Here is a 25381-nt window from a genome sequence, read left to right on the forward strand (position 1 = left end):
AAAGTCTCCCTACCAGCACCAGTGGATAGCAAGGTGGCTTGTGCAAGGGAACACATGGTCAGTGGGGAAATCCTCAATGTCATTTACGCAGTATCTACTTCATACTTAAGGTCACCTTTATCGTATAGGCTGAGGCTTCTGGTTGAAATGCTCACAATAGATGAGTTCCTGTTCTAACAGAGACCATAGCGATACGATTTAAATGAGGCAGGATGGAAATGAAGTTCCTACCTACTTATAAATTTACATGGTAGCACAATATATGAAATAATTGCAATGGATTACCTTCGACAAGTGGTCTTCTCGTGCATAAACCGATTGCTGCACTTACATGAAATGCAAGAATCTAAGCAAGAGAAGCTGTTTTGTCTGGGCAGAAAATCTACTGAAGTTCAGTTTTTCTTTTATTCCTGCTGTGGCTCAATTGGTGGGTTTACTGGTCATGCCATTTTTCAGCTGTTCAAATTAATGTCAGTGCGATGTGTGATTTCTCAGTGGCGTTCCTGTAATGGAAGAGAGAGGCTTACAAAGTGATGAAGCGTAGCCAGGAGAAGATGAGGCATATTTGAGCCAGCTCCGTGATAAATCATGTGTGCAGAGCAGCAGATTCCCATACAGCCTCGTGGGTCATTTAATTATTCCTAAATGCTTGTGAATCCTATTTCTTTATAATCACAGTAAACAAAGAACAATTTAATGTCCTGTGGCAGAATGCATTTTTTTCTGCCTGAGCATGCTTGGCTCTTTCCTTTTTAAGCTTTGAAGAAACGTTTACTCAGAAACTGCTCATGTCACGGTATCAAATTCTGATCAGAGCTTTTTTTTTAAAAAGTAACTGATGGCAGGTTAATAACATAGGACTTAGGAGCAGGAGTCAGCCATTTTGCCTTTTGAGCCTGCTCTGCCATTTAATATCATGGCTGGTCTGGACTCCACTTTCCTGTCAACTCCCCATAACCCCTGACTCCCATATCTATCAAAAATCTAACTCGTCCTTGAATAAGTTCAGTGACCCAGCCTCCACTGGGGAAGATAATTCCACAGACTAATGACCCTCAGAAGAAATTTTTTCCCCTCTGTTTTAAAAGGGAGACCTCTTATTTTTAAACCGCCCCCTAGTTCTAGTCTCCCCAACAAAAGGAAACCGCCTCCCCTCAGGATCTTGTTTCAATAATATATTGCAGCATAGGAGAGGTGAAAGGAATAGAGTTTTAATTGTGGAAAAATGTGTCTCGGGCCACTGGGAATACACTGTTCTTTGTAGAATAGTGCTATCGGAGCTTTCATCCTATATCCGAATCACTGAAGCAGCTGGCGATGACCCTGGAATGGCAGCTTTGCAAATGCGGCCATCCTTGAGTGTCACGCTGAGGTGTCGATCTAGATTGTGCTCGCTCTCGGAGGTGGGAGGTGAACCTATGCCTTTGTGAACAAAAGAAATAAGCTGAAAAGTGAAGAGTTTTGAGAAATGACTGAAGTTTTATCACTGGATGGTGCTAATTGATTTATGTTCACAGGCTGTGTGTCAAATAACAAGCTGGCAGGTCTGTTGGTCTCTGTAGATACTATTTGCATTCATAGTCTTTAGCGATTTGGTCTATTGTGCCTGTGCTGAATCTTAGAAAGAGCTATCTAATTAGTCCCACTTCCCTGCTTTTTGGCCACAGCTCTGCAAATTTTCCTTTTTCAAATATACATCCAACTCCCTTTCAAAAGTCACTATTGAATCTGCTTCCACCACCCTTTTTTATAAGTTGCTGTCTCTCCAGTGTATAAAAGCATATGGTTATGTAACCCTACCAGTGATCCAGAAAGCTGGATGAAAATTCCAAAGACATGAGCTCAAATACCAACAGTTCCTTTAAATAAATCTGGAATAAAAAAAAACTGGGAAAAAAATAGCTAGCTGTTGGACTGCTTTCCTGCTGTATTTTGTTTTGCTAATTTGTATACAAGGGCAAATGGACATTGTTTGCACAACTGCAGAATCAGATCTTGGTCTTTAATGAGCTTGTTACACTATCCAACGTAAGTATTCAGCCAAATCTTCGAACATGATTCTATTCATATGGTACGTTTCTTTAGTATTGACTTTACGATTCACTATATGAATCTGAGTACCACGCTTCACAGTTCCAGCCTGACAATAGTGGTTTACTCAAACATTTAGACCAAATTTACCTTTTGATCTCTACATTCCTTGCTTTCTAATACTAAACCATAATAAATGAAAAGTCATACATTGCAGACTTCAGCAACATGGGCCAAGGAGACTCACTGATGTCCATCTCAATATTTCCCAATGATTCAGTTACCATGGATGCATAGTCTGCTCACACTCTTCAATCACTTGCTATAAACAGTAATGTAATCAGCATGTCCCAGACCCTTGAGGCTTGGCTAAATGATCATCTTTCAACTAGGCCTGCTTCGCAAAGCATCCCTGTTAAACAGAACTGAAAGCTGTTTCAACTCATCATGTGCTGACTCCCAAACAATTAAGTACAAGGGCAATATGAACTCAGTGACCACAGAACTACCGAATATTCACAAAAATCCATGTGGTTCACTAATGTCCTTCAGGGAAGGAAATTCTGTCCTTGCCATGCCTTGGCCTATGTGACTCCTGATCCATAGCAATATGGTTGACTCAATCTTTGAAATAGCCTAGCAAGCCAGTTAGTTGTATTCTCAAGGGCAATTGGTGATGAGCAATAAATCCTGGCCTTGCCGGTGACTTCCCACATCCTGTGAATGAATTTATATTAAAAAAAATCAGTCCTCCAACGTGATACTACAAATTCTCTTCATCTCCCTTGGTTCTTTCACCAATTATCTTAAATCTATGTTCTCTAGTTACTAACTTTCCTGCCATTGGAAACAACTTCTCCCAATCTACTCTATCAAAATCCCTCGGTCTCCCCTTAGCCTTCGCACTTTGAATTTGTTTTGTAGAGCACTTGATGCAGAAAATCTTTATTCTCATTACAGCTCGGACGCAACTGATTACTACTTCCGTTCTTGTTAAATTTGGGAAATACTTTGTGGGGGAAAACTTGCGAATAAGCCTGAAAATTTTGTCATGACTTAAAGGTTCAGTTAAACTTGTGGACATAGTTTGCTTTGAGTAGGCCGTGTGCTGTGTAACTGACTTTCATACTGTATGCTACAATACTCATTATTTAGAAAAAGTCCAAGAAATGACTTTCTTATCTCCGGTGCTGGTTTAATTAAATGTTTTTAGCTTTTTAACTGAAAATTTCATGCTCTAGTAACATAGCCGGAGGATGAGCAGACACATAATACCATTTAAGTTTTACAATTGGGGGATCACAGATTACTCAAAATAGATGGTCATGAACTCAAGTGATTTTAAGCTAGTTTATTAAGAAACAACAGCTTATGATGCAGAAGTTAAATGGATAAGGAAAGCATATGGACCAGGACAGGTGAGAGCAGTTTACTGATCCCAGAGGACAGATGGATGGTGCAGTGAGTCTCTGTAGCTTGTGGCGGCAGCCCTCTGCTCAGTTGTCCAAAGAGTTAGGAAGCTCTTTACCTGGCCTGCCTTCATCTGAAGAAAGCAGCTGCCTGATGAGGGCTGTCCCCTGCCTCTGAACACCCGTTAATATACTTTATTTCTAGGGGCTGGTTGTTTACCCTGTGTCAATCCCTTGTTTGAATAGCTCTGGCCAGTGACTGCAGGACTGGTACCCAAGGTGTCCGGGAGGGTCACCACCTCTCCCCAACCCCTTGTCCATCACTTTAACTGAGATCATCTTTTAGCTCATCTCATGCTGGGTGCCATTTGTTAACTCCTGCTAAACCCTTGTAGAAATAAGAGGGTACAAGATGCCATCCTATTGACTTAGGAATGTCAACATGGAATCCTGAACCAGGAGACCTTGATATTTCTAGGGACTGTTTGTTTTTCCAGAGAGAAGGGAAACGCACTTTCTGCTCTCATGCTATGCCTACTAACTCCATAAGAACTCTGTAATCTGAAAAGTACCATTTCTTGCACCATTCAAGTGACAGATTAATAAAAATAAATGGCACATATGCTTAAACTGAAACTGGGACATGATTAATGAAGACTTTTTTCTCGGATAGACAAGTTTATTTTGGATGATTTCAAATTTTGTTCGATGCTATATAAATGCAAGCTGTTCCATCTTACTTAATAAGGCCTTTTAATAATCTGGGAAGCACAATGCAGCCCATTTATTATACTATAAAATAAATAACGTAATTTTTTTCATCTGATAACTCAACACCTACTGATTGATCAAAAGACAAACTCTGCATGAATTTAATACCTAATTGTGGAAAATGCAACTGATTTTTCCCCAGTAACGTGCTATAGGACTTGGCAGCAAGAGTAGGCCATTCAGCTCTCTGAGCCTGCTCTGCCATTCCATAAGATCATGGCTGATCTGGTTGTGGTCTCAATTCCACTTTGCTGTCTGCCCCCCCCACCGTAACCCTCGACTCCCTTTATCAAAAATATGCTTCACTCAGCCTTGAATAAATTCAGTGGCTCCCCTGTTTTCTGGAGAAGATTATACCACAGACTAACAACCCTCAAAAAAAAAAAATTCTCCTCATCTCCATCTTAAACTGTAGAACTCTTATTCTTAAACTGCATCCGCTAGTTCTAGTTGTTTTGTTTTTGATCGAAAACCAGGAGCATCCTTTGTGGAGATGTAGGCATGTCAGCTGCAAAAGATGCGATTTTTGGGTACCATCCATGTTCAATAGTGGTTCATCAGTCGCAGTGTGCTCTGGATTCATAAGATTTTGTAGTAAGGCACTTTGCATAGTAGATAGTGAAGCTGTTGTCAGGAGCAACTTAATCAGTGATGAATATTTTCTGTCCTCGGGGCTTATAAAAGGTGGAAGATATGATGATTCTCCAGTTCTGCCTTTATAACATTGAATTAACTAAATTCTTTGCTGATTATTTGCACAGTGCAGCAGTTCATGATTCAGTTGCATCCTGTCAGCTTTGTGTGATTGGAGAATCTGGGATGGTGGTATGCCCATTTTTTTTCAACTTTTTAAGGTTGAGTACCTAAACAGTGCAATCGGCTGCAGTGGGTGCTGAAGCAGGGTAGTCGTTGTTGTTGTTATATATGGAATGATAGCTACATTTGGATCCATGACCAGTTTGGAATCCACCCTTTGATCTGATTTGCTCTCTTTGGCTAACACTGTGTGTCTTGGATCTGTGCTTTTGGTTCGTGTGCACTATTTGGTGCTACCATCTTGCATCTCGATCTTAGCCCCCCATTTGCCCATTAACATTTGATCTTCACAGCAGAAGCCAAAATTCAGCTTTAAATGTTTCTTGGCCCTCATGGGTACGTGATTTCTAATGGCAACAGGAAAACTGAAACCAACACTTTATATCAGCATGGGGCATCCAGTCTGTATTCCTGCTGTGCCATCATGGGACAGATTTTTTTTGTGCCTGCACCCACGTGAACAGAGTCACCTGGATGCAGCCAAAATTGTAAACTAGGAAGTTTATTTCCCATCAAACTGGCTTTCCTATTCTTCAATATCTCTTATATAGTTGTGGCAACTAAATCTGATGTATTTTGGCCACATTTGGGTTTCCATTCAGTTTTTTATTTAAATCTTTAGATTGACCAGTGTGCTATTGGCCACCTGATGCAGTAGTGCTGTCTGTGAGCTCAGCTTCTTTGTAGCTTTATATGGAATTACATAGAACATCCAACACAAAAAGGCCATTTGGCTCAACTGGATCATGATGGTGTTTATGCTGTACTCACCACCTTCCATCTTCCCTCATCTAATGATCAGAATAACCATTTATTCCCCACTCCCTCAGTTGTTTATCTAGCCTCCCCTTAAATGCATCTGTGCCATTCAACTCAACTACTCTGGTAGTAAGTTCCACATTCTCATCACATTCTGGGCAAAGCTTATTCTGAATTCCCTGTTTATTTCTTGGTGAGCATCTTACATTGATTTGGGGAAGAACATTACTGGAGACAAGTGGAAGCATCTGTCCCTGTCAATTTCATCTATGGATAGAAGATTGGCTAGCTAACAGGAAACAGAAGGCATAAATGAGTCTCTTTTGGGATGGCAGGATGTAACGAATGGTGTGCTGCAGGGATCAGTGCTGGGGCCTCAACTTTTTACAATTGATATAAATGACTTGGATGAAGGTATGGTTGCTAAATTGTGCTGATGACACAAAGATAAGTAGGAAGGCAAGTTGTGAAGAGGACGCAAGGAGGCTACAAAGGTATATAGGTTAAACGTGTGGGCAAAGATCAGGAGTAAAATCTGGGAAAATGTTTGGCCATTTTGGCAGGAAGAATGAGAGGCATATTATCTAAATGGTGAGAGATTGCAGAGCTCTGAGATTCAGAGGGATCTGGGTGTTCTAGTGCATGAATTGTAAAACGTTAGTATGCAGGTACAGCAAGTAATTAGGAGAGCTAATAGAATGTCATTGTTTATTTCAAGAGGAATTTCATACAAAAGTAGGAAGATTATGCTTAAATTATACAGGGTGAGACCACATCTGGAATGCTGTGTACAGTATTGGCCTCCTTATTTAAGGAAGGATCTATAAGTGTTGGAAGCAGTTCAGAGAAGTTTTATTAGACTAATACCTGGACTGGGAGAGTTGTCTCATGAGGTAAGGTTGGACCGACTTGGCTTGTATCCACTGGAGTTTAGAAGAGTAAGAGGTGACTTGATTGAGACATGTAAGGTCCTGAGAGATCATGACACGGTGGATGTGGATCATGTGGGAGAACCTAGAACTAGGGATCATTGTTTAAAAAAGAAGGGGTTGCCCATTTAAGACAGATGAGGAGAAATTTTTTGAGGGTCATAATATGAATTATATTTTGACTTATTATTTTTCTTAACATAACAAATAAATACTTTAGTTATCTAAAATTATATGCCTATTCTGCAAGTTAACTGATGCCTTGTAATTTGTTGGACTCCATCTTCAGTATTGACTGCCCCCCCCACACCCTCAATTCAGTTGTGTTCTGAAATTTTGATTATTTGAGTCTAAATTGACATTTAAATGCACTTTAATGCTAATTTGTTCTGCAAATGCACTGTTGGCACTAGAAACTAGAGTTACATATAGTGAGTGCACTTAATCCAAGAAGTATTTAAGTTTTGAAGTCCCATTGTGTTAATGTCTAAAAGACAAGCAACAGCAGATACTCTTGTTTGTATCGGAGACAATCTATGAAGGTGTCACTCAGTCACTGAGTCAGAAATGTGTCGAAGTTAGTGAGGTGGAATTTTAAGTCCATGGAATGGACTGCAGGCCAGTGGGGTTAAAGTCTTGAGTGGGAAATCCATCCCAAACATATCATCTGTTTCCAGTTTAGCTGGGGCAGTCTGGGGCTCTGGTTAGCAACCTGCTTTTGAGAGTCAGGTCAGTATATGTAGCTGATCTCAAGGGAGACCAGTAACTTAAAAATGGAATTCAAACTCCCAGTTATTGATTGAATTATGCCACAAGGTTTCACGTTTTAAACAAAAATTTTTACTGTACAAGAATTAAATAAAGCAAATGCTGCTAACTCAACACTCTCTTTTGTAAACACTCGCATTTTAAACCCAAAAATCTCAACAGATGACTTTCTGTTCTTTTATTTTCACTTTATTTCCACTTGAGTTCCCCTATAGTTCACAGGATCTTCAGGGTTCCTTTACTTCTGGGACCAAACCAAAGTGTGCCACAGCTCTCAGGAATTCACTTTGATTCTTCTGTGTTCCTGCTATTGAGATTTCTTGGGGGCCCTTCTAGCAGCCAGCTAGGTGGCCCTCCAACTCTCCTTGAGCATCTCCACAATTGTAGACACCCCAGCTCAAGCACTGAGCTGCTTTCTGCTCTCTGACTCCAAAATCAGATGATAACCTTTGTTCTGATAGCCATTTGATTCTGGCCTACAAATCCTGGCAAATTTCTCTCTCCTCATCTCGCAAGTTCCTTCTGGGCTCCAGCTGACTGCTTCAGTGAAAAAACACAATCCAAGACCAACAAAAATTCCTCCCTGCAATCTACCCCCACAGCAACGTGGAAACTGGACATCCCAGATAGAGAGGTTCAAACTCAATATTATCTCCCATTCCCAAACATTCCCTTTGTCCTAGGAATGAATCATTTAAACCCCTTATGAAGACAATTGCAGACATCTTGTCTCCACCAAAACTTAAAAAGGGCCACCCATTTTTAATGTTTTCCCCACTTCCATCTCTGACCTTATTAAATAAACACAGGCCACCCTTTGGCAATTATTTCAGGCCTGTTTATCAGTTTCTCACCAGGGGTTTTCATTCTTCTCACATTTAACAATTGAATCCCCAAACTAAAAGTTATACTCAAAACATATGAATCTTGAGATTGACATTTTCGCAATATAATGCATAGATTTTGGTGTGTACTTCAGATTCAAGCCAGAGTATGGCTTCGTAGTGGGCAGTAATGCTTTTAGCCAACAAAAGCAGAAAATGCTGGAAAAACTCAGGTCTAACAGCATCTGTGGAGAGAAAGAGTTGTTAGACCTCAGTTTTTCCAGCATTTTCTGTTGTTTCAGATTTCCAGCATCCGCAGTATTTTACTTTTATCATGTTTTTAGCTAGTCTGTCCAGTACCAAAAGGCTTTATGTGTGGTATTTTGTGCCATTGTATACTTAGCAGCAGTGAAACAAAGGCAGGGGCCTGTGTTCTTTCCCCTGTCTGCAGCAGCTTCAGCGTGACTGGGGCACAGAAAACAGAGGTTGGTTTTCATATTCTCTTCTCTCTTTCTCCCCTGTTCTCAAACTGCGATAAGTCTCTGTACATGATGACGTGTCCAGCATTATAGGCCTCCGGCAGTGGCCATCCTAAGCAACCACTATCTGATGTCGTTCTGCCACCCACCCACAAACCCCACCATTCCACTTTGTGACTCTGTCTTACTCTCCAGTTCCCACTGCGGCCTTGACCATGAGGTTTTCCTGCCTGTGGTGCGGAAGAGTGTATTTCTTCAACAAATGAGATTTTGCTGCTAAAGTTGATGTAACCTTTGCGTTTGCCCATTATTTTCAGGTTGCCAGGCTCCTGAAAGGCACTTCCTTGCTCTCACTCTCACGGTAAATGAATATATGGGTCACTGTCACGACAATTCATGGAAATTAAAGATCTTGATCTTTTGAGCAAAGAACACTTGGCGGCAGCAGCACAAAGAATTTGAATTAATTGTCATATGGAAGAGAGATAGATGAGACCCTAAAGCTTAAAGTTGTTGTTGAGTTATATCCTGCAATACTTGTGGCTTCAGTGACTTCTGAGTTGATATCCTTTTGCTCTCCAGCGGCTGCTGTCTGTGCATTTTTCCCTTTGCTCCCTCTCTGCAAACCTCGATTCATCAATTCCAGCCACTGGTTCATAATAGTAACCAACAGAATCAAACTCTTTAGGCCAAGAACGTAAATTTTTACTAATTTTCCAAATGAGCACAGAAGTGAACCATAAAATTCACTTATTTGCATAATTGCAACCATAAAACCTTCCATGAACCAGCACAGCCCTTGATGTATTTAAGACTAATGCAGTTTCATTACAGCTTTAAAAAAAATGGCTTTATCACAAAATACACCAGCATTTCTAATAGTGTCCCATCCTGTGCCAGAGAGTAACATGATTTTAAAGAACTGAAAGTAACTTTTTTTTTGGAAAAGTTCCACTGCGGTAGTCCGTTTCCTGGTAAATGAAATATTTTTAATGTTAAACTTTTTTAAAAAGTGCCTATAAATGCTTTTGTGCCAAAAAAACCCCTTAATTTTAAGTGTCTTTGAAGGCCTGCAAACTGGTCCAGTGAGCGGACATATTACTATATACGCATCATGGTGATTGATTTGACCTGGGGCTGGGGTCAGTTTAAGGCCAGGGCTGACTTCTGCTGCATATGTTTTAAAGACCAGTGCAAAAGATTGTGGAAAGCTGGTAATTGTGGTGGATGTAAGTTGTCCTTGAAGTTCCTCAATCTCTTGCACTGGTTTGACCGGTTGTGGGCAAATTGTACTGAAAACACCAGAGTAACATAACACAAACTCTATCCGGTGCTTAAACCTACGTCGCCCTCGAGCACGTACAGCCATGCTAAGAAATTGTAATGTATCCATGCAAACGTAGTGCATTCAAAGAATACAATGGCTTCATAAAATATACATGTGAATGGAAACTTTTGATCATATTTGCATCTGTGAAACAAACATCCAGAAGCAGTAATCAGCCCAAGAAAAATACTGCATGACTGCCTTTAGAGCTGTGCCATGCAATCTCCCGAGGATACTCTGGTTTGGTTATTGTCCGGGTACTGACGTGCACTGGGCCTTGACCCAGCCTGCTGGATTGAAAGCTAACCTCTTCAGTGAATGGCAGGCCAGCTAATTTAAATACCCTGACACTGCTCTCAATGCTCAGGTGAGGGAGATTGTCAAGTGTCCACACTATTTGTCCATTTGCAGGTTGGCCCCTTGTGGTAAGACAATGGCTTCTTCAACTGATGACTGATGGGTTGATGGTTTGAGGTTCAGGTCTTTAGAATGAGCAGTGGCCCTTAGCAGGAGAAGGAAACCTCGTCATGCTGACAATTCCTTTTATAAAAGGCTGGTTAGACATTGCTGGTGGATTATAAGCCTTGCCTCAATTGACAGAGACTAAAACAACAATTTAATTCCCCAGAACTTCCCACCCTCCCTCCCCCATGACCTGTCCTCATTTTCACTTCTTTTCAACAACTCACTTATTTGGATGAGCGAAGACCTGAAACACCACCAACGTTTAATCCATCAGTGTCAGAGTATTTAAATTAACTGACCTAACATTCTAAGAGGTGAGCTATCTATTTATTATGATTCTTCATAGCAACTCCTTTTTTAGATTTTGCATCCTTGATAGGATTTCTTTGTATATAGATTTACTTTTTTTCTAATAGTTAGTTTTAATTAAGAGGGATACAGATCTGCAGTGAAGGGAACAGGAGACGAGTATGAGGAAGAAGTAACTGTGATTTTAAAAAATTGAGGATGTTGGGAGGAGATGAAGCCTGAAGGGAATATCAAATTCACGCTTGAGATGCTAGGATAGAGCAGACGACTATCTGGTCAAGAGTGTATTGAAGGCTGTGGGTATAATAAATATACCCACCTTTTAAATTTTGAAATAGCGTGTAGAGTACAGTCTTTAGATTAAACAGTGTTTTATGCTTATCTGCAATTAAGTGCGTCCATATTTAGTGCTCATTTGTACCTGATGCCCATTTTTCTATACCATGTCAGTGTACATTCCCAGTGTCACTGATCATTCCTAAATATCCCATTGTTTCAGGGCATAACTCCCCTTAGACTTTAGTGGAAAATAAAATGGCAGAGTGTAAAACAGGTTCTCCGTTTACCATTGTCTGCTACATGTGGCAGCTGAAGACTAATTTAAACCCAATTTGTGTGCACAACAAAATAAGGCTACTGCTGTGGTATAGCTGCGCCTCTTTGATTTGTCCTGAGCAATGGGAGCTGTGCTCCCAATGGTTTCAGTGGGCACACTTGCTGAAAGCTGGTTTCCCTGTTACACTTGCAGATTCTTGAGCTGTGTTTTTGTCAGCTATTAATATCTGACCTGGTTATTAAACATGCTGCAGAACTTCTACCTGATGTTTGCAGTGAATCTCAACTGGTGTTACCAGTGGGCTCATTAATGTGATTGTACCTCTCCATTCATAACCCAGAAACCCAATTATTGGCTAACTTGCTATGCTGATATGTACGCATTACCCCCACAAAAAGGCAAATTGCTTCCAAATTAATTGTCATGTTCCCATTGCTTGGGGCAATTTGCTGTAGCTGTTGCTTTCATTGAGTTTGACCATCAAAGATGACATGAAGGAACATTAAATGATCTGTGTTCTATTTTGAGCATGAGACACTGGGTGCATAAGGTTTCTGAATTCACTCTCGCTTTTCATGGTGGATGCTGAAATGTTAACTGTATTACTTTCCACGGTTGACTTTGTGCATGTAGGGCTGGTGGATGTCACTGTTTGGGAAACATTTCTTCTTTCAATACCTGGTAACAGCATAAGCACTCCCAGGTCAGATTTAGCATTGGTTAATTCCCAACTGAAGTTCTAACCCACCCAAAAAACTGATTCTTTTTCAAACACCAATTGTAGGATTGTGCAGCACAGGAGGAGGCCATTCGGCACATGTCTGGGCAGCTCCTTGAAAGAGCTGTCCAAATAGTCCCAGGTTCTTTCTCTTCAAGTACGCACCTGCATCCCTTTTGCAAGTTAATGTTGAATCTGTTTCCACCACCTTTTTACACAGCTCATTTCAGAGCATCACAATCCCCTAGGTCAAAACAATTCCCCTTCTGCCAATTATCTTAAATCTCTCCTCTCTGGTTACTGACCCTCCTGCCGGTGGAAAGTTTCTCATTTGCTCTGCCAAACAGTGTTATTCTGAGCCTTGAGTCAATCTTCCGTTAGCCTTCTCTAATCTAAGTGGGGGGTGGAAAGGGTCTCAATTTCTCTAGTGTCTCCACATAACATAATGATGTTCCTCATTCCTAATCCGATTCTGGTAAATCTCCTCTGCTCCCGCCGTGAGGCCTTAACTGTTTTCCTAACGTCTCGTGTCCAGAATTGGTGACAAGACTCCAGCTGAGGCCTCACCAACAATTAATAAAGGTTTAGGATAACTACTTTGGCAACCATCCTTGTGACCTGAGAGCAGGGATGCTCCAGTTAGTGGTAATTGCTGTATTCTGAGCAGTTTTAACAATCTCTTTCACATTATCCCATTGCATTTAACCCTGATCCTTTCGGTTTGTGATGTCCCTTCCATGTCAAAGCTGGAGACCTGATGAAGTTTTAGATTTCTGTGCACTGACTATTTGGTGATCTAATTAAACAACCCATGTGCCAATTTTGTTGACTTCTGATGAAAGCTGAAGTGTGTGCGTGCGTGTGAGAGATGTGTTTTGACTGAGTTATCAGAGATCATAAATACTTATGAAGAGGGAAGAAAGAGAAAAAAATTCTGGGATTGTGCCAGAATTTAACAAATAGGCAGGAGCAAATTGTTTTGCATTTTGGAGCCAAAAAACTGTCCCCTAACTAATTACACTAACATTCATTTTTTATCCCTTCAATATCTTTAAATAAGCCATGGTAACTGCAGCCCATTGTGAGACAACACAAACAAGGTAAATGTGACATTATAATTGGCAAATGTCTGTTTAGTCAAAGCTTGTGACATTTGCTTGTTGTATGAGCTGTAAACAAGCTAGAACTATAATTCATTTAAGCGGAGATTTGGATAATTGGCTAATTCTGTTAGAATACAATTGGAATAACTGGAAAGGTCTTAACATTTGGGAGTCTCATTGTGATTAGATTGGCTTAATTGTTATGTACAATTCCATTTTGTGGCTGCCCCCTATATGCATGGAAGTGAACCTTCCAGAAGTTTATTCAACATTGATGCATGGAAGTGCATAAAATTAAGAGAAGGCATACTGTAATTTTTAAGTTAGCACGATTTGTATATGCTAGCAGCTGCAACTTTGCTCTGAATATATCTTAGCTCGCTGGTTTACTCAAAGTGCTGGATTCCTTGTAATCCTGCAGCTAATGTTCTTTTTCCTTCATGGCAATGACAGACATTTTTTTCATTGTTGTCACCTTTTACATTAGCATCATAGTTTAAAAAGCCTTCCACATTCCAAGGTAGGGCAAGAGTTTATTGAGGCAGTGTGCCATTAACTTAAAACAACCTTTCCCAAAAGGTCAGTCATGATACTTTAACTACTTAGACATCTTCTGCATCACTTAGCAAGATCAAATCCTGATATGATAGTTTATCAACTGTAGTCTGTGATTACAGCAATTTGACTGGCATTGTGTAGTTTTACTGCCCCAGCCAAATAAAAACCGGAAAGAATTTGCTTTTGGTGTGCTGGGCAGCATAAAAATAACTTTTCTAAAAAAAAATACTTCTCGAGGCTGGTGAGTCTAGAACCAAGGGACACAGTCTCAGAATAAGGGTAGGCCATTTAAGATGGGGATGAGGAGGGTGGTGAATCTTTGGAATTTTCTATCCCAAAAGGCTGTGGAAGTTCAATCATTGAGCATATTCAAGACAGATTGGTAGATTTCTGGACACTAATGACATCAAGGATTATGGGGATAGAGCAGCAAAATGGCGTTGAGGTAGAGGACTAGCCACGATCTAATTGAATGATGGAGCAGGCTCAATGGGCCTATTCCTGCTCATATGTTCCTATTTAATTTCTGTAGGTATTTGTAGAAGCTGTTTGTTTTATTTGATGGGATGAAAACAAATCCTGAAGCAATTTTATCTCCTTTTGGAACTTGGGAGAACTTGTTTGATCATATTTTGAGTGGACTCCAAGGAGGTAACCTGACACTTGGGCTAAAAGGGTTAAATTGAGGTTAGGTTGCATAGGCTAAGCATGAGTGTATACCCTTACGGAGTAATTTAATTTGAGGTGTTTGTTTGGGGTGGATAGAGAAACTATTTGCTGTGGTAGGGTGAGTCCAGAACAAGGGAGCATAACATTTAAAATGAGATCTAGGCTATTCAGGAGTGATGTCAAGAAGCACTTGTTCACACAGAGTAGTGGAAATCTGTAACTTTCCCCAAAGCTGCTGAGTCTGGGGGATCAATTGAAAACTTCAAAACTGATATTGATAGATTTTTGTTTTGTAAGGGCATTGACGGTTACAGAACTAGTGGGTATAAAGAATTGAGACAGTTCAGGTGTGGTCTAATTAAATGGTGGAATTGGCTGGATGGGGCTGAACTGCTTACTCCTGTTCCTAACCCTTGAAGTTTTTGCCACTTCCCATAACCTTCCATGAATCACTTTCCCCATGTAGATGTGCGTTCAGGTGCTGGTTTGGAAGCAGATTAATGAAGAAAATTCCGCCTCAGTTTCTGTTCCATGGTTTGAAGAGAAAAAGTTGAAGGTTTCATGTACTGGGTTGGCTATCCTTTTACATTTTATTATAAAATGCCATGTTATCAATTGCCTGTTGCCTCACCTGGTCCAACATGACTTGGGGCAGCCTGCTTTTAAGTATTTTCCACAGTTATCATTGGAATAGTCACTTTGTTCATACTTCTGCCCATTTGGGTAATAGGTGTAAATTTATTATTGACTGACCTTGGCTTCCTTTTCAGATTTTGCATGGCAGCTCCTTCTAATCCGCCAGAAAGCAGTGGTTGGAAAGCTTCCAGGGGAACATGATGTGTATAAGATAACCAAGATAGCCGTGATCCCACTCTCTGAAGCAGAGCCTCAGGATCTGGAACTGGAGGTAAAAAAAAAAAATTCCAGAGCTTTTCACCAACAGGACTTGCACACATTTCTTCTCTGATATCATAAACAGTAAAATATTTTAGTTTTTACATCTTAAACACATCTGCACCTACCTTTTCTTTAAACAAAGCATAGTTCTGGTCAGACTTTACATTTTAAAAACTGTACCCAAAACCCGACAAATGTGACCGGTAATACTTGTAAGTAAAAACCATACAACATTTTTGTGAACAGTTTTTAAATGTAAGATTTGGAGGGGACGATGTTTTGCAATGTATTGAAAGCTCCGTGTTCACTAGTCGAAGAACCCTTGTTTTGAACCTGGATAGGCAGTAATGAGTTGTTATCATTTAATTAAAACATAGAAGTTAAAATGAATCTCATCGGAATAGTTACTTGTGTTGAATGATTCGGGGATTCTGGTAAAGCATTCAAAGTGAAGTGGGATTTTGGCAGGATGTGGAATGGCAGAAGAGAAACTAATACTCATGATCAAAGCAAATGATGTACTCAGTAATCATCCTTGTGCCCAGTTCCCATATATATTTTGTAAAAGTGTAATGAGACATTAGCCAGAAGATGGCAAAGTAATGATAATGGCTCTATTTCTGATCCTGAGACAACCGGACATTGAAGGCTTTGATGCCAAGGTGGGAGTCAAACACAAGTTGGAATATGTTGCAGACCGAAGAGCTTTTTTTTTGTGGTAGCTTTGAAACTATGTAGTACTATGGTTGAGAAAGGGATGAGTTCTTACAGCATTTACCTGGTTCAGCAATTTAGCTTTTTAAAAAAATTCTTTCATGGGATGTGGGCCTCGCTGGCATTTATTGCCTATCCCTAATTGCCCTTGAAGGTGGTGTGAGCTGCCGCCTTGAACCGCTGCGGTCCATGTGGTGTAGGCACACCCACAGTGCTGTTAGGTAGGGAGTTCGAGGATTTTGACCTAGTGATAGTGAAGGAATGCTGACATATTTGCAAGTCAGGATGTTGAGTGACTTGGTAACTTTCAGGTGGTGGTGTACCCATGTGTCTGCTGCCCTTGTCCTTCTAGATGGTAGTGGTCATGGGCTTGAAAGGTGCTGCATAAGGAGCCTTGGTGAGTTTCTGCAGTGTATCCTGTAGATGGTATACGCTGCTGTCAGTGTGCGTTGGTGGTGGAGACAGTGAATGTTTGTGGATGGGATGCTAATCAAGTGAGCTGCTTTGTCCTGGATGGCGTCAAGCTTCTTGAGTGTTGTTGGAGCTGCACTCACCCAGGCAAATGGGGAGTAATACCATTTTCAGTGGTAACTCCCAGGATGTTGATAGTGGGGGATTCAGCGATGGTAATGCCATTGAATGTCAAGGGGTGATGGTTAGAATCTCTCTTGTTGGAGGTGGTCATTGCCTGGCACTTGTGTGGCTTGAATTTTACTTGCTACTTGTCAGCCCAAGCCTAGAGCTTGCCCAGGTCTTGCTGTATTTGGACATGGACTGCTTCAGTATCCGAAGAGTCGCGAATGGTGCTGAACACTGCAAGCATCAACGAACTGTTCTGACCTGATGGAAGGAAGGTCAGTGATGAAGCAGCTGAAGATGGTTGGGTCAAGGACACTACCCTGAGGAACTCCTGCGGTGATGTCCTGCAACTGAAATGATTGACTCCCAACAACCACAACCATCTTCCTTTGTGTTAGGCATGACTCGACCAGCAGAGAGTTTTTCTTCCCCAATTCCCATTGAATCCAGTTTTGCTAGGGCTCCTTGATGCCATGCTCAGACAAATGCTGCCTTGATGTCAAGGGCAGTCACACTCACCTCACTTTGGATGTTCAGCTCTTTTTTGTCCATGTTTGAACCAAGGCTTTAATGAGGTCAAGAGCTGTGTGGCCCTGGTGGAACCCAAACTGAGTGTCAGTGAGTAGGTTGTTGCTAAGCAAGTGCCTCTTAATAGCACTGTTGATGATCCCTTCCAGTACTTTACTGATGATCGAGAGTAGACTGATGGGGCATTAATTGGCTGGATTAGATTTGTCCTTTTTGTGTACAGAAATACCTGGGCAATTTTCTACATCGCCATGTAGATGCCAGTGTTATAGGTGTACTGGAACAGCTTGGCTAGGGGCTCGGAGCACAAGTCTATAGTACTATTGCTGGAATCCATAGCATTTGCAATATCCAGTGCCTTTAGCCGTTTCTTGATATCACGTGGAGTGAATCGAATTGGCTGAAGACTGGCATCTGTGATTCTGGGGGCTTCCGGAGGAGGCCAAGATGGATCATCCACTCGGCACTTCTGGCTGAAGATTGTTGTGAATGCTTCAGCTTTATCTTTTGCACTGATATGCTGGGCTCCCCCATCATTGAGGATGGGGATATTTGTGGAGCCGCCTCCTCCAGTTTGTTTAATTGTCCACCACCATTCACGGCTGGATGTGGCAGGACTGCGGAGTTTAGATCTGATCTGTTTGATGTGGAATCGCTTAGCTCTGTCTATCGCTTGCTGCTTATGCTATTTGGCACACAAGTAGTCCTGTGTTGTAGTTTCACCAGGTTGACACCACATTTTTAGCTAGGCCTGGTGCTGTTCCTTGCATGCCTTCCTGCACTCTTCATTGAACCAGGGTTGATCCATGGTGGTAATGCTACAGTGGGGGATATGCTGGGTCATGAGGTTAGAGTGTGGTAGAGTACAATTCTGCTGATGGCCCACAGCGCCTCATGGATGCCCAGTCTTGAGTGGCTAGATCTGTTCGAAATCTATCCCATTGAGCACAGTGGTAGTGCCACACAACGTATCCTCAATGTGGAGCTGATCACCTAATAAAACATTTTTGCTTCTCTAAGTATAAAAGGTTATTTTGGGTTGGAAAGTTTCCTTATCCAAGCAGGGTAACAGAACTAACACTGCTGTTAAAACGAAGTACGTTTGTTCCTATCCTCCAATAAAACTGTTTCATTTTCTTAGCACCATTTTCTCTCATTGAAGCTGTCATGGTAGCACTTCTGGGCTGCAACAATGTAGTGTGTTTGCTATGCTAAGGAGCTGTGAACAGAAAATTCCTTTCTGTTGAACAGCACTAGTCCCTTGCCAGCAAAGAGATTCGAGCCTCATATTATTGATAGATTGATCTGAATATCTTTTCAAAGCTTTAGACAGAGTGATAACTTGCTAAAAGTTAGAATTTTGACATATCAAGTTTAGTGTTAGTTTGTAAATGCATATTGTTTGATTTTGCAACCTTGATCAAATGAACCTTTAGTTTCCTTCTGCTTCTAAGAGTTAACTTAACATTGTCTGCCTGAACTTAAACGATGTTCCTGACACTTTGAAGATAAAGCAATGTTGGATACAGTTGGCATGGTGAAAAATCCAATTTATTGAAATGAAGCATCCAATCTAAGAAATATATGGAGACTCAAAATATCATTTTCTGTGGCATCCGGTTCCTTCTGCTTCCCAGCTTGGGCTACATTTATAAATGGACGTTGGATTTTCAATCTTCTATCGGTACTAGTTTGTGATCAGCATTTAAAGGCCATGTAGAATTGCTAATTCACAAGTGAACTTTCATGTTGAGTACCATAAACACACTGCACATTTTTACATAAAGATCATTTTACACCGGGCTTGATCTAAAACCTGTGTTTCTCAACATAGTGGACACATTTAGACAGTTTTTCACACATTAAAACATGATGCAGCCTTTAAGAAATTGTCTCAGTTGAGATGCCTTTCATTCGCAAACTACAGTTTGAATGAAGTGCAAAAATGCTGAGGTGTGATTATTTCTCCTATTTGTGGAGTTTTATGCTTGTCACTATGAGCTCTGAATTAAGCTTAACCTGTGGGCGGGGAGCTTTTTTTGGTATAAATTAATGTTCCTTCTACTGCGTCTTATTCAAAGCTTCCTGGGTTACACCGGATAAACGTAAGACTTGCCAATGGCTACTAAAGCTAACTGCTGGTGTATGGTTGAGAAATGGGCTGGGATATCTCCATGGGAAGTTCTCCCTTGCCACCTGAAGAAGTCTGCAGGTCTTGATTCATAAGCTGTCACCATCTGACAACACAGTTGACATTGAGAAGTCAGTGTGTGGGAAATCTGTCCTATCCCTGTAGTGAACAGATTGTTACCACCAATAGATAGTAATAGCTCAGAATGAGGAGTCAGCCATTTAAAACAACCATGAGAAATTTCTCCAAAAGCTTGTGAACCTTTGGGATTCTCTACCTCCAGAGAGCTGTGGATGCTCAGTCGTTGAGTATAGATTTTGATGGATTCTTGGTGACTAAAGAGTCCAAGATATGGGGATGGTGTGAAAAAGTGTAGCTGAGTTTGATAAGATCAGCCATAACACTGAATGGTAGAGCAGTCTCAGGGCCAAATGGCCTACTCTTGCTTCTATTTTCCATGTTCTTCTCGTCTATATCACCATTCAGCCCCTCTATAATCATTTATCTCCTCCCTGATTTTCTCCCTTAACCCTCCTCTACACAAAGCAACAATCCATACTGGCATTTCCATATGATTCCAAAACATCTCTGTCCTTCAAGTCCTTCTGTGCTTCAAGTTTCTAAAAGATAATTCTCCTGTACTTAAGAATTAACTTAGGAATTCTGGAGTACTGGGTCACTCAACTAAGTTAAATGTAATGACATTTGCAAACGATGATAAAATGTCATGTGATTAAAGTTTGAGGAATTTGTCCAGCTGGAAGTGATAACCCTTGTTGAACACCTTACAATGGCAGTTTAGTCACAGTCTTTACATTCAATTTTCATTCACAACACAGGTGGACATGTTTCTTCCAGATCAGCCTGTCTTTGATCCATAAATCTAGTGCAACTTTAGTCTAATGTTGCTCAAATACGTAGCATACTGGTATGAAATTTGTTTTCAAGCTAGGTCCTTTTTAATTTTACAAGGGATGCAAGGATAATGCCGGCAGTTGTAGACCAGTCAGTTTGACTTCAGTGGTAGGGAAACTTCTGGAAACTACAGTCTGGGACAAAATCAATAGTCACTTGGATAAGTCCAGGATAATTAATGAAAGCCAGTGTAGATTCATTAAGGGAAAATCATGTTTCACTAACTTGCTGGAGTCTTTTGAAGAGGTAATAGAGAAGGTTGATAAGGGTAACGCTGTTGATGTGGTGTATATGGATTTTCAAAAGGCATTTGATACAGTGCCACACAACAGACTTGTGAGCAAAATTCTAGCTTATGGAATAAAAGGGAAAGTAGGCATTTGGATGATAAATTGGCTGAATGACAGGAAACAGTAATGATTGTTTTTCAGATTGGAAGAAGGCCTATAGTGGCGTTCCCCAGGAGTGAGTGTTGAGACCCTTGCTCTTCTTGATATACATTAATGACCTAGACTGTGGTGTGCAGGGCATGATTTCAAAATTTGCGGATGATATGAAGATTGGAAGTGTCGTCAAAAACTGTGGTGAGGATAGTCTTAAACTTAAAAAGGACATAGATATATTGGTGGGTTGTGTAGACAAATGGCAGATGAAATTCAATGCAGAGACATGTGGGGTGATTCATTTTGTCAGGAAGAATGTGGAGAGACAGTATAAAATAAAGGGAGAAACTCTAAAGGAGGTCCAGGAACAAAGGGACATCAGCCATTGAAGGTGGCAGGGCATGTTGAAAGAGCAGTTTATAAATCATATGGTATCCTAAGTTTTATTAATAGGGGCATTGAGTACAAGAGTAAAGAGGTCATATTGAACTTGTATAAGACACTAGTTAGGCCTCATCTGGAGAACTGCATCCAGTTCTGGGCACCATATTTGAGGAAGGATGTGAAGACATTGGAGAATGTACAGAGGAGATTCACAAGAATGATTCCAGGATTAAAGAACTGTAGCTATGAGGATAGATTGGAGAGGTTGTGTCTTTTTTCCTTGGAGAAAAGACAGCGGAGAGGAGACTTGAAAGAGGTATTTAAGCTCCTGAGGGGTATGGACAGGTTGAATAGTGAGAAAACAAAAACAAAAATACCTGGAAAAATTCAGCAGGTCTGGCAGCATCTGTGGAAGGGAGCACAGTGAACGTTTCGAGTCCGCATGACAACTTCAGTTCTGTTGAAGAGTCATGCGGACTCGAAACGTTAACTGTGCTCCCTTCCACAGATGCTGCCAGATCTGCTGAGTTTTTTCAGGTATTTTTGTTTTTGTTTTCGATTTCCAGCATCTGCAGTTTTTTTTCTTTTATCTTATTTGAATAGTGAGAAACTTCCCACTCGAACATCAAGAACTAGAGGGCAGAGGTTTAAAATAATTGGCAAAAGGAGCAGATGTGAGGAAAAGATTTTTCACCCAGAGGATGGTTGGAGTCTGGTACGAATTTCCTGAAAGGGTCGTGGAGGCAGGTTCGATCGAGGTATTCAATCTGAAAAGAGAATGTGCAAGGCAACAGGGATAAGGCAGGGGAGTGGGACTAGGTAAATTGCTCTTTCAGCAAGCTAGTGCAGACTTGATGGGCTGACTGGCATCCTTCTGCACTGTAAAGATCCTGTGACTTGACTTTGTTGTACAGCCAGCGAAATGCATGTGTTCTGTTTGAGGTATTGGTGCCAATGATACTGAAATATTGGCTCTGAATGTAAAAATGGCTTCAATTAGGGATCCTGTAGGAAAGTTGACAAGTGCAGTGTACAGAAGGAAGCTTGTGCTATTAATAAATCTCCTGTACTTGGACAACAGATGGAAGCTTCTCTTCCTCACCACCCTGTCCCCAGCTCATGAAAAGTGGAATAATTTTTGTTTCCTGCTGTAACATTACAAATTTATTCCTTGAAAAGCATTTTTTGGTTTTCAATCATTTTTGTTTTGTATTATGCTAATACACATTCCTGGTAAGAAGTGTATTAAACATCATGTAGTCACTAGTTTAATAAGGAGCCATATAACGGTGATAGGTGCATTTAAAGCAAGCACCTGTCAGAAAAATGTAATGGCTGTATTGGTAAATAACTGGCCCTGCTGTGAATAAATGTAAAAGATTTGAAAGTGGGGAAAGAGATCAAACTGATGAAGCTTTTATGTATTCATTAGTTTTCTTCCTCATTTTCTCACCATTGTACCTTGCTAAGAGCTGTTCACGTCAAAGTGCCATCTGCCTCAAGTATGGAATGCTCTGGGCTGCAGCCTCGTATCATTTACCTCTCTACTGGCTAGCAGTAATTTGCATGCTACCTTTAAAACTCTTTTTATTCGTTCATGGGTTGTGGGCGTTGCTAGCTGGGCCAGCATTTATTGCCCATTCCTAATTGCCCTTGAGAACTGAGTGGCTTGCTAAGTGATTTCAGGGGGCATTTAAGAGTCAGCCACGTTGCTGTGGGTCTGAAGTCACATGTAGACCAGACTAAGTAAGGACGGCAGATTTTTTTCCCTAAAGGACACTAGTGAACCAGATGGGCTTTTAAAATGATGGACAATGGTTTTTATTGAATTCAAATTACCCCGGGTCTCGAGTACTGGTCCAGTGACAATGCCACTACGCCACCGCCTCCAGCAGCAAACCCTGTTTTTGGGATAGTGAACAAAAAGTGCAGGCAAAATACTGTGGGATGCAAATGCTTACCTTGTTTTTCCTTTGGATAGAGACGTAGCCTACATTACAACTTTCATTCTCACCTCTACAAATTGTGGAGGAAAGCTCAAGTTCATTATCAGCCTCCAGTCGCACACAACTACTCTGGATGATTCATTGTAGGTAGCATCTCTCCACCCCCCACCTCCCCCCGCACATGCACACGCGCACACACACACACCCCTCGCCCCCAGCAGTAAAGTAGATCCTGCAAAATAGCAGATGCTAAATTTTTTACCATGAATTGCGCAACAAATAATCATCTCATCTTGGAACTAATCTTTTCCCCAGCCCATATACACACACTTCACTTGCCTTGAATGGGAAAACTGCAACATTTCGTAGTCATTCACAAGATTTAGAATGCCACAGCTGGGAGAAGCAAAAGAATTGTAATAAACTTGATGTAGGGGGACATGTTTCTTTCTTGGAACAGAACATTATTTACAGAGCTCGAGTAGAAGCTACAAGCTTGAACCAGGTCCATGACTGGAAAGCTCTGCCCCTAAGATTACTTGCACTTAGGGCTGATTTATCAGTACAGTCACGTGACCACTAAGAGCAGTAGGAAAGGTTATAGCTACAATCACTACAAGAATATTGCACCAGTCTCGAAGTAAATAATAGCACATTGACTCCTGGCTACTTTGGAAGCTGCTTCAACAGCAGCGTGAAGTAAATGATAGATTGCTCCTTGCAGATTGATATCTTAAGGGTCAAGGAAAACTGCCAGGGAACCACAAGTTGACAGAAGGATGCCATTGAGCACATCAAGTTTGGAGCCGCAGAATTAAAACTCCCCTTACTGCCTTGCTCTTTTCCCATTGCTGTTTGTTTCTTTGCTTAAAGAGTTAATCTACTTTTCCTGCAAAAATGCACTAATATCTGCCTTGATGCATTTTGTGGAAAAACATTCTAAGATTTCAGCAATGCTGTGTGCACGCCTTTCTTGTCTAGTCGCATATCTCATTCTGTGTGCAAATCTCAAATGATTTTTGGGCACTAACTCTTCAGCTAGAGGCTGTTTATCCCCATTTATCTTTTTGAAGCCTTTCACACGTCAAAATGCATCTCTTTGGAATTCCACTCTGCTCCAGTGAATATAGCCTCTATCTCATGCCTCATCAATCCTAGTTTCAAAGACATGCATTGAGGTTAGCACAAAAACAGGCCATTTGGCCCAAGCTCAATGTGGCAACGGTTACACTCCATATGTGCAAATCATGTTTACCCAACCTCTTCCAATATCCCCTTTTACCTCCCTTTCCCGTCATCTACCTAGCCAATCTAATCTTGAATCTTAACATAGATTCTGCTTGAGTCACTGACCCTAGAAGTGAATTCCACATCCTTGCCACTCTATGTAAAGGGGTTTCTCTTGCCCTCTGTTCTAATCTATTTAACCTTGTATCAATTGGCATCAATTTTAGACCCCTATATTGGAAATTGTCTGTTTCAATCTTCCCTGTCCCATCCTTCCACAGTTTTAAAACCTACTGTTATATTGGCTTGTAATTTTTCAGGAGGATAAACAAACTCAATTATTCAAGTTTGTACTTATATTTCCTCATGCAGGCAGTGTCATATTGAATTTGTGTTGTGCCCTCAAGCCTTGATATCATTTCTGTAATGTAGAGCCCGATACTGTACCCTGTACTCTGAGGTCTGATTTAAGGTTTTATATTGTCTCATTATTTATTACCTCATGGCCTTTATGCTCTAGATTTCTTGTGGTAAAGCTTAGAGTTCCATTTACATCCTTTTAAACCAGATTTATCAGTCCGAGGACATTTTTGTTGCTCTGAATCAGTGTCCTTAAGTTCCCCTGCTTGCTCTTGCACAGTATTGAGCTGAGTTCCATTTAGAGTATAATTACTGCTGTTTTTAACCAAAATTCATCACCTTGCATTGATGACATGTAATTCCATCTGCCATGTATTAGCTCATTTACTTATCCTATAAATATCCCTTTACAGTTTCCTTTGGTCTTTTAAAGAATTACCCGTATCTCTTATTTTGATGCCACTCCTTTGAGTTCTGTATCCAAATTGTCATTGCACAGAGTAAATAGAACGGAGTCCTGATGGGTACCACTTTCTTCACTGTCACTGGATCAAAATCCTGCAACTCCATTCCTTACATCACTGTAGTTGTATCTGCAGCAGTTGAAGAAGGTAGCTCACCACTGCCTTAAGGGCAATTGGGGATGAGCAACAAATGCTGGCCCAGTCATTGATGCTCCCAACCTTTGAAAAAATAAAAAAAACACTCTGGAAAATTAGGCCTTAACTCCTACTCTTTCTTCTCTCTTCTAATCAATTTTTAATCTAGTTCCCTAAGCTTCCCCTAATTCCACATCCATTAATCTTCTCTAATAATCTCCTGTGTG

At 40.8% G+C, this 25381-nt stretch overlaps 1 protein-coding gene across 3 annotated transcripts in view; it reads left to right on the plus strand.

Moving 5' to 3' along the window:
* inpp5f (inositol polyphosphate-5-phosphatase F) overlaps nucleotides 1-25381 on the plus strand; it is a 213269-nt gene that overhangs the window by 105466 nt on the left and 82422 nt on the right. For all 3 annotated transcript variants that reach the window (XM_078564764.1, XM_078564765.1, XM_078564766.1), the window contains exon 3: nucleotides 15262-15398. In XM_078564764.1, the coding sequence (XP_078420890.1) occupies nucleotides 15262-15398 (137 nt within the window). The remainder of the gene's footprint in view (nucleotides 1-15261; nucleotides 15399-25381) is intronic.

Source organism: Cetorhinus maximus, chromosome 20, assembly GCF_964194155.1.
Source record: "Cetorhinus maximus chromosome 20, sCetMax3.hap1.1, whole genome shotgun sequence".
Lineage (NCBI taxonomy): Eukaryota > Metazoa > Chordata > Chondrichthyes > Lamniformes > Cetorhinidae > Cetorhinus > Cetorhinus maximus.